The sequence below is a fragment of the Thunnus albacares genome, chromosome 19 (genome assembly GCF_914725855.1).
Source record: "Thunnus albacares chromosome 19, fThuAlb1.1, whole genome shotgun sequence".
NCBI lineage: Eukaryota > Metazoa > Chordata > Actinopteri > Scombriformes > Scombridae > Thunnus > Thunnus albacares.
Window position 1 is genome coordinate 24891763 of NC_058124.1, and position 14868 is coordinate 24906630.

General features: G+C 38.6%; 1 protein-coding gene and 1 long non-coding RNA gene across 7 annotated transcripts in view; one reads left to right on the forward strand and one right to left on the reverse strand.

Moving 5' to 3' along the window:
• LOC122969909 overlaps positions 1-14868 on the forward strand; it is a 66346-nt gene that overhangs the window by 37892 nt on the left and 13586 nt on the right. For 3 of the 5 annotated variants that reach the window (XM_044335943.1, XM_044335945.1, XM_044335944.1), the window contains exon 3: positions 10882-10917. The exons of the other annotated variants lie outside the window; for them this stretch is intronic. In XM_044335943.1, the coding sequence (XP_044191878.1) occupies positions 10882-10917 (36 nt within the window). The remainder of the gene's footprint in view (positions 1-10881; positions 10918-14868) is intronic. 5 annotated transcript variants of the gene reach the window in all.
• Positions 1-14868, reverse strand: part of LOC122969913 — a 58990-nt gene that overhangs the window by 31498 nt on the left and 12624 nt on the right. The window lies entirely within an intron of this gene.

A 14868-nucleotide genomic window follows, 5' to 3' on the forward strand; every position in this document is an offset into this window, starting at 1 on the left:
ATCCTGTTGCTTCCTGGCTCTCTGCCTCCTCTCTACGCTCCTGCCAACAACAGAAAATATCGCACATGTGATATTCGGTGGCTTCGGCATCACTAGCGGAATTCGTTTTTTTTGATCAAGCGCCGCTGCTCCCGTTGAGCGCCGATCCCGTGGCAGCCTTCGAGTTGTTTACTTTCACAAACATGTCTCCTCTGTGTAATTTATAGACCTGCAGAGAGGGAGAGGCCAGCGGGTGGAGAGGGATTTGACAGAATATAATAAACAGGAGCTCAGAGAGATGATTCAGACTCAGAAAACAGTGGGGCTCTGGACCAAGAGCAACAAACACTATAAAGACTGACAAATAAAATAAATATTATACACCCAGACTTAGAAACAGGCTATTAAAAAAAGATTTGATAAGAAATACAGACTGAATGTGCAAGAGTTAATTGAATAGCACAGACTCAGAATTCAAACCTTCTGACCAGAAATGGAAACATCATCATCATCATCATCATCATCATACATCTCTGAGTCATACAACAGACTCAGAGATACAAGTAGAGCAATTGTACGGGAGCTACAAGTTTTTAATCTAGTCTTTGCTTTGTACAAACTGGACGTGACAAACTTAGAAATCTGAACTGAAGATGACAGATTTGGAGTTTGGCCACTTTCACAGCAGCAGTTTGGGTTTTATTGGTGAGAAACAAATGAAAAACTGTCACATTATTCCCTTTTAGTTTTGGTTCTTCAACATTAACCAGAGAGAGGAGGACGAATGAAGGAGAAGTCTGCAGAAAATTCAGCTTTATGAACATCTCAGTATCCTCCATGTGTCTCTTTCAATTAAAACTATGACTTTTGGGCTTTTACAGTACTGTAAATCCAGATTCAGATGATTACAAACTTTCCCTATTATTAAAATAGCAGGTAACACTTTATTAATTTACCAATTTAACATTCATAAGCAGTATGTAAACATTTAATAAATGGTTTATGACACTATAATGTAGTTATGAGCAGATATAAGGACATTTTAAGTGTGTAGAGTATTTGTCAGCAGTTATATCTTCTTTATGAAGACATATTTTATGTTATTACAACTATGTTTTACTATATTGTCATTTATTATCTGTTTAAACAGCAGTCTCCAGTTATGGGAGGAGTTGTAGTTGTTAACAAATACATTGATAAACACATATCTGCTTACAACTACATTATAATGTGTTATAAACATTTATTAACTGTTTATAAATGCTAAATAGGTAAAGTGTTAACAAATAAGAAATGAAGACAACTGTGCAGCATCATTTAAACTCTTTATATCCTCTGTGTGGGAGCTGATGTTAATAGAAAGTCTTCAGCTCATGATAAGAATCTGATCTGGGAACTGAAGGACCCTCCTCTACTTCTTCACATTTCTATTTGATAATTCTCTCTGGGTTCTTGATAACTTTACATGCACAAGGACTTATAATAACTAATGTCATTAGTGATACTTAACTAATCTGTTATTAATTATAATGGTGTGTTTGATATATCAGATTCAATTAGTTTTGTGCAAGATCATTATTAAATCATCAGACTCACTGCTAACCATTACAGACATATGAACATTCATTTAGAGCTGCAATGATTAGTTGATCTACTATATTGATAATTGATTAATTGCCTCAGTCACTTTTAAAGGGATTTGCTGCTTCTCTTAGTCGTATATGTTAGCAATTGTTAGCAGCCCTACATTCATTAATATACTTTAATGTACTTTAGCATATTTAGACACATAATACAAACAATATACTTCTAGTAGATGAACCAACACAGGAAGCAAAGCTATGAGCTCATCACGCTGGACTCACATTAACACATTAAACTCTGTCCACTAAAGTGAAGAAGAAGAACATCCCAGCAGCTTCGGGCTCAGCAAAAAGGTACATTAGCCTGAAACATCAGCCTGTTTGTGGTTCCACTAAAAGTCAGATCGATACTGAGTGCTCCTATCAGATCTCCTCGGAGGATACACGCCTTCCAAACTCACACAAGTATTATTACAAGGATGGAAAACAACAAACAGATCTGACTGAGATTTAGCTGCAGCTGATGTCAAGACTTAATTTAGCGCCATTAGCAGTTGTTTTTTTTTTTCAGTCCAGGAAACACACATGGCATCAAATGAGTTACTGATAGATGAAACCACAAAGAAAGCTCCTGTTTCTATTCAAATTCTTGTGGAAAATGTTTTTCCATCTGTTTTTACCAGGACTTGAATATTTTCAATGTGAAACAGCATTTTTACATCATACAACTAAAAAAAAAAAAACCTAATGAAATTCTTTAAAGATTAGCGGCTCTCCCAGCAAGATGATCCCACAGCACGAAACTTTAAAAGAATTGCTTATCTTGTATGCAATGTGATACAAAACCTTACAACTGGTTTCAATTATGTATTATTTTGTGCACATTGAGCCACTGATAAACTTTTACTCTTTAACTGAAGGGGGCCAACGAACTAATAATGATGTAAGAGAAAGAAATATGAAATGAAAGACTTCCATAAACCCCAGAATTCACTCTTCACAGCTTCTAAGATTCTTAATTTGGGATAAAATTCAACATTTTTGTCAAATACACAGCTAAAGTTCCTGGGTTAGGGTTAAGGTAGGGTTAGGTTAGGGTTAGGGTTAGGGTGGGGTCAAGGTGGGGTTAGGGTTAGGGTGGGGTTAAGGTAGGGTTAAGGTTAAGGTAGGGTTAGGGTAGGATTAGGGGTAGGGTGGGGTTAAGGTAGGGTTAGGGTAGGATTAGGGTTAGGGTGGGGTTAAGGTGGGGTTAGGGTTAGGGTGGGGTTAAGGTGGGGTTAGGAGTAGGGTTAGGGTTAGGATAACATTCAACATTTTTGTCAAATACACAGCTAAAGTTCGGGGTAGGGTTAGGGTGGGGTTAGGGTAGGGTTAGGGTTAAGGTAGGGGTAGGGTTAGGGTGGGGTTAGGGTAGGGTTAGGGGTAAGGTTAGGGTTAAGGTAGGGGTAGGGTTAAGGTAGGGGTAGGGTTAGGGTGGGGTTAGGGTAGGGTTAGGGGTAAGGTTAGGGTTAAGGTAGGGTTAGGGTTAAGGTAGGGGTAGGGTTAGGGTGGGGTTAGGGTAGGGTTAGGGGTAAGGTTAGGGTTAAGGTAGGGTTAGGGTTAAGGTAGGGTTAGGGTGGGGTTAAGGTAGGGTTAGGGTGGGGTTAGGGTAGGGTTAGGGTAGGGTTGGGGTTAGGGTAGGGTTAGGGTTAGGGTTAAGGTAGGGTTAGGGTTAGGGTTAGGGTAGGGTTAGGGTAGGGTTAGGGTTAGGGTTAGGGTGGGGTTAAGGTAGGGTTAGGGTGGGGTTAGGGTTAGGGTGGGGTTAAGGTAGGGTTAGGGTGGGGTTAGGGTAGGGTTAGGGTTAGGGTTAGGATAAAATTCAACATTTTTGTCAAATACACAGTTAAAGTTCCTGCTATGACTGTAATATATCTATGCCTCTAGCCCAAAGCATGCTGGGATTGGCTCCAGCACTCTGTGACCCCTTGAAAAGGATGAATACAGTATGTATAGAAAATGGTCGGTTAGATAGAATTATTATTGCATAAAAAGGTCTTCTTCAGTGAAAACGCTTTATGGCATGACTCCCACTTGCATAAAGAGCTGATTTAATCATCTGAGCACAGAGTTAAACGTTGAAGCTGACAATATCAGTTCACCGAGCGGCTGTCAGTGTTATCGTGGATGAATAGATTTTGGAGTTTCGACTCGGACAATGCCGCCGCGTCTCACTTCGATTCAGGAGAGGAGGGCCGTGAGCAACAAGGCTTCTGGGGGGGGGGGGGAGCTCCGCTATTACTTTATAGAGTCAGTGATGATGACGTCTGATTTTTTTTTTTTGTCCTCAGTTGACCGTGAGAGCTTCACATTCACACATACTGAGGGGTGTTTGTGAATCCAAATCCTGCAACCTCTAACACAACACAACACACAGTCCAAGGACATTGATGACATCACTTGCGTCTCCTCACACATTTGACCATGATAAATCACGGTTGAAACCTCCCACACACACAGTTATTAATTCATTTATGTGAGCAGCACACTGACCCTGAACCCTGTTGGGTTAGTATTAGCTGAATAATTGAGAGGGTAATGTCTTCAGTTTTCTGCTCCGTGGCATAAAATGATGATAATTTATCTGCAGCAGTTGGCAGGGTCGTTGATCAATACCAAGGACTGAATGATTAGCTGCTGCTTTTTTTAAGATTCACTGCGCTGTATCTTTGGTACGTAATAATAGAAATACTCTTGGTACTACTGTCTATTAGGTCATCCTTTATAAATAATGTATACGTTGTGATTAATAGCTTAATTAATGGTTGAGAAATGCTTTACCGATTAGTAATAAGTCATTAATAACTTTTGGTTGCCAGGTTGTGAAAAATCCCTTTGGCTAGTGTTTATCTTGCTTTGTCTGGACAGTTTGACCTTTGACCTTCAAAATCAGTTGACAAACAAGTATTTTTTTTTTTTTTTTTTTTACTTAATATTTAAATCAGGTTGTGTCATTGAGATTGAGACCCGAGAACAAGAATCAACCATAATCAGACAACCAGCGTACAGAAACAACACAACTACAGCCAGACAACCACAATCAACAAATTCAACAAACATCAGATAATGAAGCTTTAAAATCTCTAAGAGGAATCAAAAGAATCTAGTTTGAAGGAAATTTGTAGTGTATTCAATTAAAAAAGTGCAGAGAAACCAGTCCAGCATAAATGAGTATATAAATATGAGAGGTGTTAGGTAGTTATTGGATTGTTTAAATGTAGTTACAAGATTTAAATATAAATGAACATTCACTGTACATACACAGACTTGATTGATAGATAGATGACTGGTTTGGTTGCCCTTGGTTGCACAGTGACAAATAACAAAAGATCGGATTCTGTCTAGATAATAAATCAGAAAACAGACCCAGTAAGGCAGAACATAAATATGAAAAAAAAAAACCTTTAAAATTAACACATCCAAAAAGAATACATATAAAAAAGACCTTACTACTACTACTACTACTACTATTACTATGTCGAAAGCACAACCCGTCTCTCAGGAAACAAGCAAGTATCACATGTCATCATTCAAAGGTCTCACAGCTGTGGACACAAAAGAGCCTCTAAATCGTTCTGTGGAGCATCTCTGCCTCCTAAACTGATCCCTCAACACACATTTTAGATTTTTAGAAAAGCACCAAACAGAGGTAGACCTTCAAACTGAAGTAGATCATCCTCTATTTGGTGTTTTCAGTAGTGACTTGATGGATCCTTGTTGTCAAATACTGACGCTTTGTCTCATACAGACACTCAAGGCTGAATTTACTAATAAACCAACCTGTCTGCAGTTACATATGCTAATGATGCATAAATAAAGGATTATTACAACAATCCATCAAAGGCTACAGCTGTAAATATCAATAAAAACATTGTGTTCCAGATGCTCTGCAGCTTTTACAGAAGGTCAAAGTGTCTGTTGTTGGATTAAAGTTGTTCTTATTAATGATTTATTACCGATATACAAATAATTTATTGACCATTAATAAAGACACTAGTTAAAACTTACAACCTCACGATAAAGGGTGACTTTATGGTACTGATATCTTTACTGAAACTTTTTCAATTAGCATCGTAGCAACACTGAAAGTACAAGAACTTCCATACAAATAGGAGATAATGTCGCCAACAGAGGTCATAGCTGACTCAATACACCTTTAACACTCAATACATTAACATTTAACTAAAAATAAAATTAATGAGCATAAAAAATACATCATTAGTGTTGATTATACGAGTAATAATTCGATATATGTTACATTTTAAATGATAATGAGACGATTCCTCCTCGGTCGCCTTGGATCTTTGTGAGCGATTTACTTTAGTTGATGAAAGTGAAAGATTAATTTGCTTCAGTCCGAGCTGCAGCTCCACTGCTGAGCGTGTTCATTAGCTTTTTGAGATTAAATAAAGCATTACAGTATTCAATTAGTTCAGTTTAGTCTGTCAGCTGTGTGAGTTTTACACAATGAGTGTCTGTGATTAACGGCATGTTTGCTCAGGAAAAAACCTCCTCAGTGAATAGACGCTGAGGTTCTGACCCAGGTGTGCTTGTTAATAAACCCTGTATGATCCAGCATCTTTCCCTGCTCTTGTTAATGTGGATCTGAGGCAAAAAAAAAAACCCCAAAAAAAGGCGACTGGTGACTTGTGCGAGGCTTTGCTAAATCCCTCTGCCATCTCATTGGCTGCTTTTGTTAGAGAGGGATTATTCTTATTCCTCATTCACTTGTCATGAAAATAAACATCTCTGACATGAATATTACATCGATGCTTCCCAGAAAGCAAAAAAAAAAAAGAGGGGGCCCGCAGCAGGAAGACAGAATTAATTTTAGCTGTTGGTGTCCGCTAACCATCCCCCTGTATTTGACACCAGATGGAAAATGTTTATCAGGGCGGTGAGGGTTTAAATCAGAGTCAGAACAAAATTCATTCATGGGGATAATTCTGGTCGTAGTGTTACTTGTGCCCAGCAGCTGCTGATTAAAGCATGAATAAATACAAAGACAGAGGCCGAGCTCCATCTTAATGTTGTGTCACCGCTGGTGCATGTTTTCTGTTTCTCATTCTCTCTTTTATTGCCAAATGCAAATGAGCTTGTCTGTCGTCCACCAGCCATGTTATTACTCTATTAGCATTTTTATTATTGTTTGCTTTGTTTCCTTAGATGACCTCGTGTGCATAGTCGATCTCACCGGCGGTAATAATGTTATTATATGAAAAAGGATCCTGACCTGCTCTGTTACGTTATAGATATTGCAGAAAGAGTATCTGCTGTACAACAACACACACACACACACACCTTTACAGCCTAAAGATGTCCATGTAAAAATACAGTGGAGTCCTGTATCCAGCTACGAGCGCGTTCACGTGAAAGAGGCGGGGTTGTTAACTACGAGTGACATCATCAGATCCATAAATGAAGTACTTCATGATATGAGATGAAACAGTGATACCAAGAACCTGCGGAAAACTTCTGATTTAGGGACAGAAAAGTGCCATATTCAACGAAGCCTGTAATCATACAACAGAATGAGAAGATGTAGAAACACTAGCAATAATTTCCAATTATTAAAAGTAGGCTACGGCTTAAAATACATGTAGGAATTTAGTATTTTTTGCTATTTAGTTGGATGATGAAGAAATCATTCTGAATATGTCACATAAAAAAAAAAAAAGAAAGTAGTTAATGACTGATGAGTCTATCTGACCCAAATGTTGCATTTATAATAACGGGAGCCAATTAACAGTGTGTGGATTATTTTTCTAATAAAAGACAATCTTTCGTTATTATTTGCAGTTATCATCACACAGTTGTTTCATGTTGTTCTGAACTTTAAAATGCAGCTAAAATCATCATTATGTGTTTAGTGTCATAAACGATCTCTCTGTTTGTTAGAAGTTCTGCTTTAAAACCAGAGTAGAAATAGAAAGCCTGGAACAATAAAATGTTTCTACTGACCTATAAAAATATATATATTGCTCCTTTTTACTTGTCACTTTATTGTAAACTCAAGACTTCGAGACTTTTGTCCGTGACGGGATCTTGTAGGTTTCCAGTGATCTGATTGGTCAGTGGTCGGAGTGTTGACAGGTTGTGATCTGATCCTCTGAAGTCTGAAGTTATCTCACTAACCCCAAATCCTGCTTCATAGTAGCAGGCCTCTGGTGTCGTCTGAAATCACACAGTTGGGACTGAAATAAGATCAGATTCTAAGCAACGTTTGCTGGTTCCAACATCTAAAATGTGGAGACATTATGCAGTTAAAAAGTAAACTTGTTTTATTGTCAAAAATATAACTAACAGCAATGACAACAGTAAACTTCACTGGAATTATCATTATTATTGTTGATTAAAATTGTCTAGTAAACAAAGATTCTCCTTTATAGTTAAAACAAAAATAGATATTGGGCTAAATGGATTTTTGATACATTGTTATAATATATGCATACTATATAGTTTATAGTTAGTTAGTAACAGTCACCAATGACTTTTTCATGTATTAATTTATCCACTTTACCAATTTATCTTACAATTTTATCTTTTATTTCCACCATTATAATGCAAGTTACAGGAAAGCATTTTCCAACCGTTATTTGTCATGAAGAGCAGCAGGAACAGAGTCAAACATAAGAGACTTCAAGCTGAGCGAAGCTGAAGAATAAAGTCTTTAAGGCTTGACTGCAGGCAGAACAAACTGAATGACGCTGAACAGGAGCAGAACAAACTGAACAGAACAGAGGATCCAGTAAAGACTGAACAGAAAACCAGGGCTAAAATACAAACTGAACTAATGAGGAAATGGGTAACAGGTGACTAGACAGGGCAAGAGGCAAGGAGGTGATTGGCTGGGGGGGGGGGGGGGGACACGGGGAGCAGGGCAGGGGTGACGAGGCTAGATGCAGGGCAGGTGTGTGAAAGGGCAAAACAAACACAGGAACACAAAACCTCTTAATACAAACCAGCATACACCAACCCATCCAAGAATATACATGAAGCCTAACCCAAACACACAACACTTCAACCTCCATCTGCAACATATAAAACCAGAAACCCCCAAACACAAAAAGTCCAAAACTAGAGTCCAAAAACCCTGAATCCATGACTCTATTGATGTCAACAGATTGAAAAAAGGGGTTTAAAAAACAAATATATTAATGATGCATTGAACTGATGCAGTGACTGAGTTTTAAACACATCAGACATGTTTCCAATGCATAGACTGTAACTAGGGATGCACGATATTATCGGCACGTCATCGGTATCGGCTGATAATCGCTCTAAAATGAAATATCAGCATATACCTTACTGTGCTTCCCTCGACGGACTGTGTCACCCTGACGGTCCCGGTGCTTCCTCCGCAGGCTGCACTTCACCTGCTGCTTCTTCCCACTTTAACCTGAATAACAAACCGGGGCTCCGGGGCTCCGGTTGGATCCACATGGAGAGCCAGAGCTAACGTTAGCTGGGAGGATAGCTGGCTGCGCTTCCCTCCAGTCATGCTGCGGCTGGCTAACGCTCCGCTAGCATATGTGCATATATCGGTATCAGCAATCGGCCACAATGAGTTAGAAATATCGGCATATCGGATATCGGCAAAAAATCCAATATCGTGCATCCCTAACTGTAACTGCACTAACACGTACTGTTCTGAAATGCAAGTTAATGACATATGTTATTTACTGCACCGTTACATCAGTTAGTCATATACATTAACAACCCATCAGCTATCTTCCACTCTACTGACAAGCAACGACGTTAGCTAGCTTCATGGCAAACTGGGAAGCCAATATAGCAACAGATAAACTGCAAGCATGTTGTTTATTTACTCACTACAACTCTCTTATTGACCTTTTATCAAAAAATGTAAACACAAATTTGTCAACTGCAGTAGGTTCTGCATGAGATTTTTGCTCTAAAGCTGCTTTATACAAGCAAACAGGCTTTAAAAAGGTTTTAAAAAAAAACTACTTTTAACTTTTTTCATATGATCATAAATTAAACCCTGACAAAGATAGTAAAAGCTATTTGAGTCACGTCTGTGGTAGCAGCAGCAGCTTTGTGAAGAAAGGAGATAAAAGTTTTGGCATTTGCTTTGACATAAAGTTTAGGGCATTTTCCGTTTCACCTCTCATGCAGTCCGTGATCTGTGACTCTGAATATAGTACAACTATGCTAACAAGCTTAAAGTGCCAGTAGGAGAAAGTCTTAAGGGCAATGTGATGTGACAAATGGCCTGATGTGAAGAAGAAATAAATCCTTTTGACAGCATGGTATTTAAATTCTCACTTTATATAATAATAATTTCAATGTTTCCGCTGTCTTTGTGTCTGTTAACAGTATGATGAATATGCATGATTTCCTCTGTCTGTCTGTGTGTATGTATGTGGAGAAGTGTAAGAGAACACAGAATTAATGGCGTCCAGGTTTGGCTACCCGTCAGATTTACTGTTGCCCCCAGCAACAGTGTGCCAGCTGAATGGTATCCATTGGTTACCTTAACATTCTGGGCAGTGTAGACGGACAAAGAGATGCTGCACACAAATAGTATTCCCCTTCCCTTTCCACCAAACGGCTCTCATGTCCTCTTTGTCTAAGCTGATTGAAATAATATAAAAGTGGTTTTTATGTTGTTAAATCTTACAGGATTAGGTTATTGTATTTATGTTTATGATGTAATACAATTGGTGCAGTTTTCTGGCTTCTTTAGTGTCTGTTAGCATTACAAAAAAATTATAATTCTCAAGCTTATTGTTGCTGTGAGCTAATAATACACAAATACTACGTCAACTAAATATGACTCCTGCATGCATTTTGATGCAGTGACATTAAAAGAATAATAAGGTGTAGAAAAGGAGGGAACGGATTGAACTATTTACTGTACGGTGCAGTCTCAGTGCTCCATCCGTTTTTGTAATTTTGCATCACAATGGACTCTGAAATTACAACTGAAGCGACTGAAACTCTTAAGATATCACATTTCTAATTCAATTTAAGACCATGTTAACTTGAAATATAAAGTAGTTTAAAAGCAAACACTTGTGAACTATCAGAGGAAAGATTTACAAACTATATTTCAGTATATTTCGGAAACAGCTGACACTCCATTATCCAAAATGTAAATGTTTAAATTAGTGTATTTGGGACTAAGGCTTAAGACCAGTTTATATGTCACCATTTCTCTCTTTTAAATCTCATCTCAACCTTTCTTCCCTCCTTTTCTATACTTTCCTACACTTTTTCTCCTCCCTCCCCCTCCTCTCCCCTCTTCTCCCTCCCCCAGCATGGCTGTGCCGAGTTTCCCTGGGAAGGAATCAATGTAAGTCTCCTTGTTTAAATCTCCTTCCTTTCTTTCTCTCCCCCCCCCCAAAAAAAAATCTCTTCTCTTCTCTTCTCGTCATCACCCCCCCTCCTCCTCCATCGCTCCTCCGCTACCTGAGTTCGGGCTTTGAGTACATAAGTTGACATCCCACTCGTTTATCCTTCCACCCTTTCCTTGCCTCTTATCTCTCTCTCCCACACCCTCTCTCTCTCTTATCCCCGACTTTTTCTTTTTCTCCCCGTAAACTCTCCTCTCTTCCATCCGTCTCCTCTCTCGGCCCTCTGCTAATCTACTGTACTGCAAGCTTCATATATATATATATATAAAAATATATATATATATATATACAGAGTCACAGATAATAGGCTGTAATAAGCTTATCTTATCCGCAGCTGAAGCCTTTGTACAAGTCCCAGTTTTTTACTGAAAGCACTGCATGGTGAAGTGCATCGCTACTGAGCTGATTCTGTACCTTAAGCAGAATTTATTTGCTCAAAAAAAATAAGACCTGGACGCAAATAATCTCACATAGACACACTTCTGGTTCAACCGACAGAGGTCTGGTGAAATTCTTTGCTGACCCAAAGGATTTCTGTACAAGCACAAAAAAAAAAAAAATCAAACAAAAAAAAAAAGCTTGTTTGATTTGTTTTTCTAACCAACAATGCAACAACTTTGCATTGTTATGTTAAGTGCTCGCTAATTTGTTAGCAGTTACGGAGTTAGATTTATCAAACTTGTCTCACAGCATGTCATGCTTTGAAATAGAAGAGAGATGCTTGTTTCCATAGCAAAATATTATACTACAAAAGTGACGGCAGTTCACAATCAGAAGGAAGCGGAGTGTTCCTCTCTGCAATTCACGAGTAAAGGCCAATTCATAGTATCCACATGGCTGTGAGGGTCTGTGCCAAGCGCCAACCTCCTGAAGCTAATACAGAATAACCTTAAAGTGCCACCAACGGCCGCTAGATGCTCCAACTGACTCCCGTTCAAAAAGCCTCAACTTCTCTTAAGTAACTTAGAAATACTAAGTCAATCGTTTTTTTCAGAGAGTCTTTATGGTCTAAATCTCTAAATTCAGGCCCTCTGATAAGTATGCTGGTGGTCATTTTGGATATTATTGCTCCGTTAATAAGATTTGAAGACGTATAATAGCTTTGATGTCTGCCATTTGTCACAATTTAGCACAATTTAGCTAAAGTTGCTAATGTTAGCCCAAGTGACAATTGCTCAGTGTTCCTAGGAAGCTAGAGTTAGCTTGGGATCGAGGTAGCGAGGCGTGTTTCAAGAGTGTGAAAGGCAACACCCAACACTCCTTATCTGGAAGGGCCTGGCGCCAAACAGAAAAGATGGCGCCAACCATAAGCTGCAACTCTGGACTTCAAACCAGCTCCAATGAAAACCAACAGGTGACGTCACACCTTGCTAAGTCCATCTTTATATACAGGCTATGGTCTGCGTGAACCTCTATGCAAACATCAGAGCACAGCCCAAAATCTGTGATCATACATTGTTGTGAGGTCGCCACCTTGTGGTGTGTTTGCGTACACAGACTCCTGAATGGAGTATGTACAAAAGCACATGCACGTCTGTATGTCCACAGCTGTCCATCTATGCAACAACAGTGAATTGGCCTTGATATATTGTTCACTGCTCCACTGATTAGCAAAGTCATTGCTGTTACAGCTGCATCAAATGATGATGCAGTTCAGATGAACACAAAGCGCTGACATATTATCACATTACCAACTTACACATCCACCACTGTCCACCAGTATACACTCTCCTTATAGCTCTGGTTTGGTCGTAAACAACTTCAAGATATTCACCTTTCTTCACCAGTAAGTCGCTAACTGTGTCTTTCTGCTGTTACATAATGTTGCTTTCTCTTACTTGTTTCTTGAAAGAAAAGGGTTTTGATGGAGAACTGAGACTGAACCATACAGTAGATATGATGTAAAACCAACACAATGAGCTGAAACAGAGCCGCAGTGTTTCAGTTTACTTTCATTTTATAAAATAAAAAATCTTGATTCTTGAACAGTGGTTGTCCTGCCAGCGGTGAAGAACTGAACACCAGTGCCAATGCTCAGACCTATCACCACCTCATATTGAACTGATCTGAATGATGATGAGAGCCCACAGTGCTGCTGCACTAATTCTTACAATTTCTCCAGATCTCAGTTTTATTACACATCACTGTTTTTCATGTTATGTTTGTTTTTAAAAAAATGTACAGTGGACACATGACAATTGGAGGTAAAAGACATGACTGGAGACTGATTATGAGATCATTTAATGTTACTGTTACATACAGAAAGTCTACGGCAGATAGGATAACACAGGAATGATACCTTTCCTGCACACCACAAAGGGACCAGATAACATCAGTTTGCCTTTATACTGTAATTAATGCACTTTAACTCAATATATTACATCACATCTATGGCAGAATCCCCCAGTGTAACAGAGTCCACATGTTTTTCCTACTATTTTCTACTGTAATTAGTTGTTGGGAGGACCTCATTAAGAGCCAGGCTCTGTCTGTGTGTTCATTAGTTTGCTGGTTGGTTTGCCATGAGCGCTGGCGCCAGGAAGTACAGTAGAAATCACATGATGAGCATGAGCCAATTTCGGGTTGATGTGCTGCACACCCGAGCGTGCTTAATCTTAGTGATCTGATGGAGTATCTACAAACCTGATTCTCCTGTTTCCGGATTTAAAAATAGTTCTTTAAATCCTCAAAAAACACTGATTGATCTCTTGAAGTGTGTTGGGAGAGGAGCAACATGTGGGATATGTTTAATAGGTGAATTTAACCTCCTACACTACACACTTCTAAAGCAACATCACACTGTGATTAGAGGCTGATGTTTTTAATGGGTTTTCACTTCATGTTTCTTATTGCTTTATGTTTTTCACATCAGCTTTTGCAGTTTTTTCCACTTCAAGGTGGAGATATATGAGGGCATTTTATTAATTGTTGATTAATCTGACAGGTTTTTTTGACTAATCGATTAATCATTTTGTCATAATTTCTTAAAGCTCAAGGTGGCGTCTTCGAAGGTCTTTGCTTTTGATGTTCAAAATTCAAAGATATTCAGTTTTCTGTGTATGTATGACACAGAAAAGCTACAAATTCTCACATTTGAGAGGCTGCAACCACTGAATATTTGGCATTTTTTCTTCAAAAAATCACTAAAAACCATCATTCGATTGTCAAAATAGTTGCCGTTAAATATCTTGTTGAGCTACTAATTGATTAATCGACTAATTGCTGTAGCTCTAGTAATATTACAAGTCACAGGCAACACAGCGAGTCCTGTCAGGGTCAACAAAATGGTTGACCCTGACAGGACTCGCTGTGAGAGGAAGTAGCTCCTGCTAAAATGTACTGTACCTGTATTAAAGGTGCAGTGTGTAGGATTTAGTGGATTTAGTTTCTGGGCCACTGTAGAAACACGGCGGGCTCCGTGGAAGAGGACCTGCTCCCTCTCTAGATATAAAGGGCTCATTATAAGGTAACAGAAACACAACGATTCTTATTTCCAGGTGATTACACACTAATTAAAACATACTTATAAAATAGTCTGTTCCACTAGATGCCACTGAATTCTACACACTGCACCTTTAATCAGTACATCTCTCGACTGCTGTTTCTACTATTTAACCATCTATCACAGCTTTTAACAACTTAAATCATATTTAATCTTTGTAGTTTTTGGTTTCTATGCCTATGAAAGACTCTCTGTTGTCCTTTTATGTTAGTTTTGAATTTCCTTTTTTATATATATGGTTCTCTTCTTTTCAATCAATGATCCCTGTTAGCCATTTACAAGGTGTTCAAATAATTAACCCTTCTTTCTTATTCCCTCTATTATAACCTCCTTCCTTTCTTCTTCTACGCCCCTAAAACTACTCTCTGGATCTTCAATCATCTGCTCT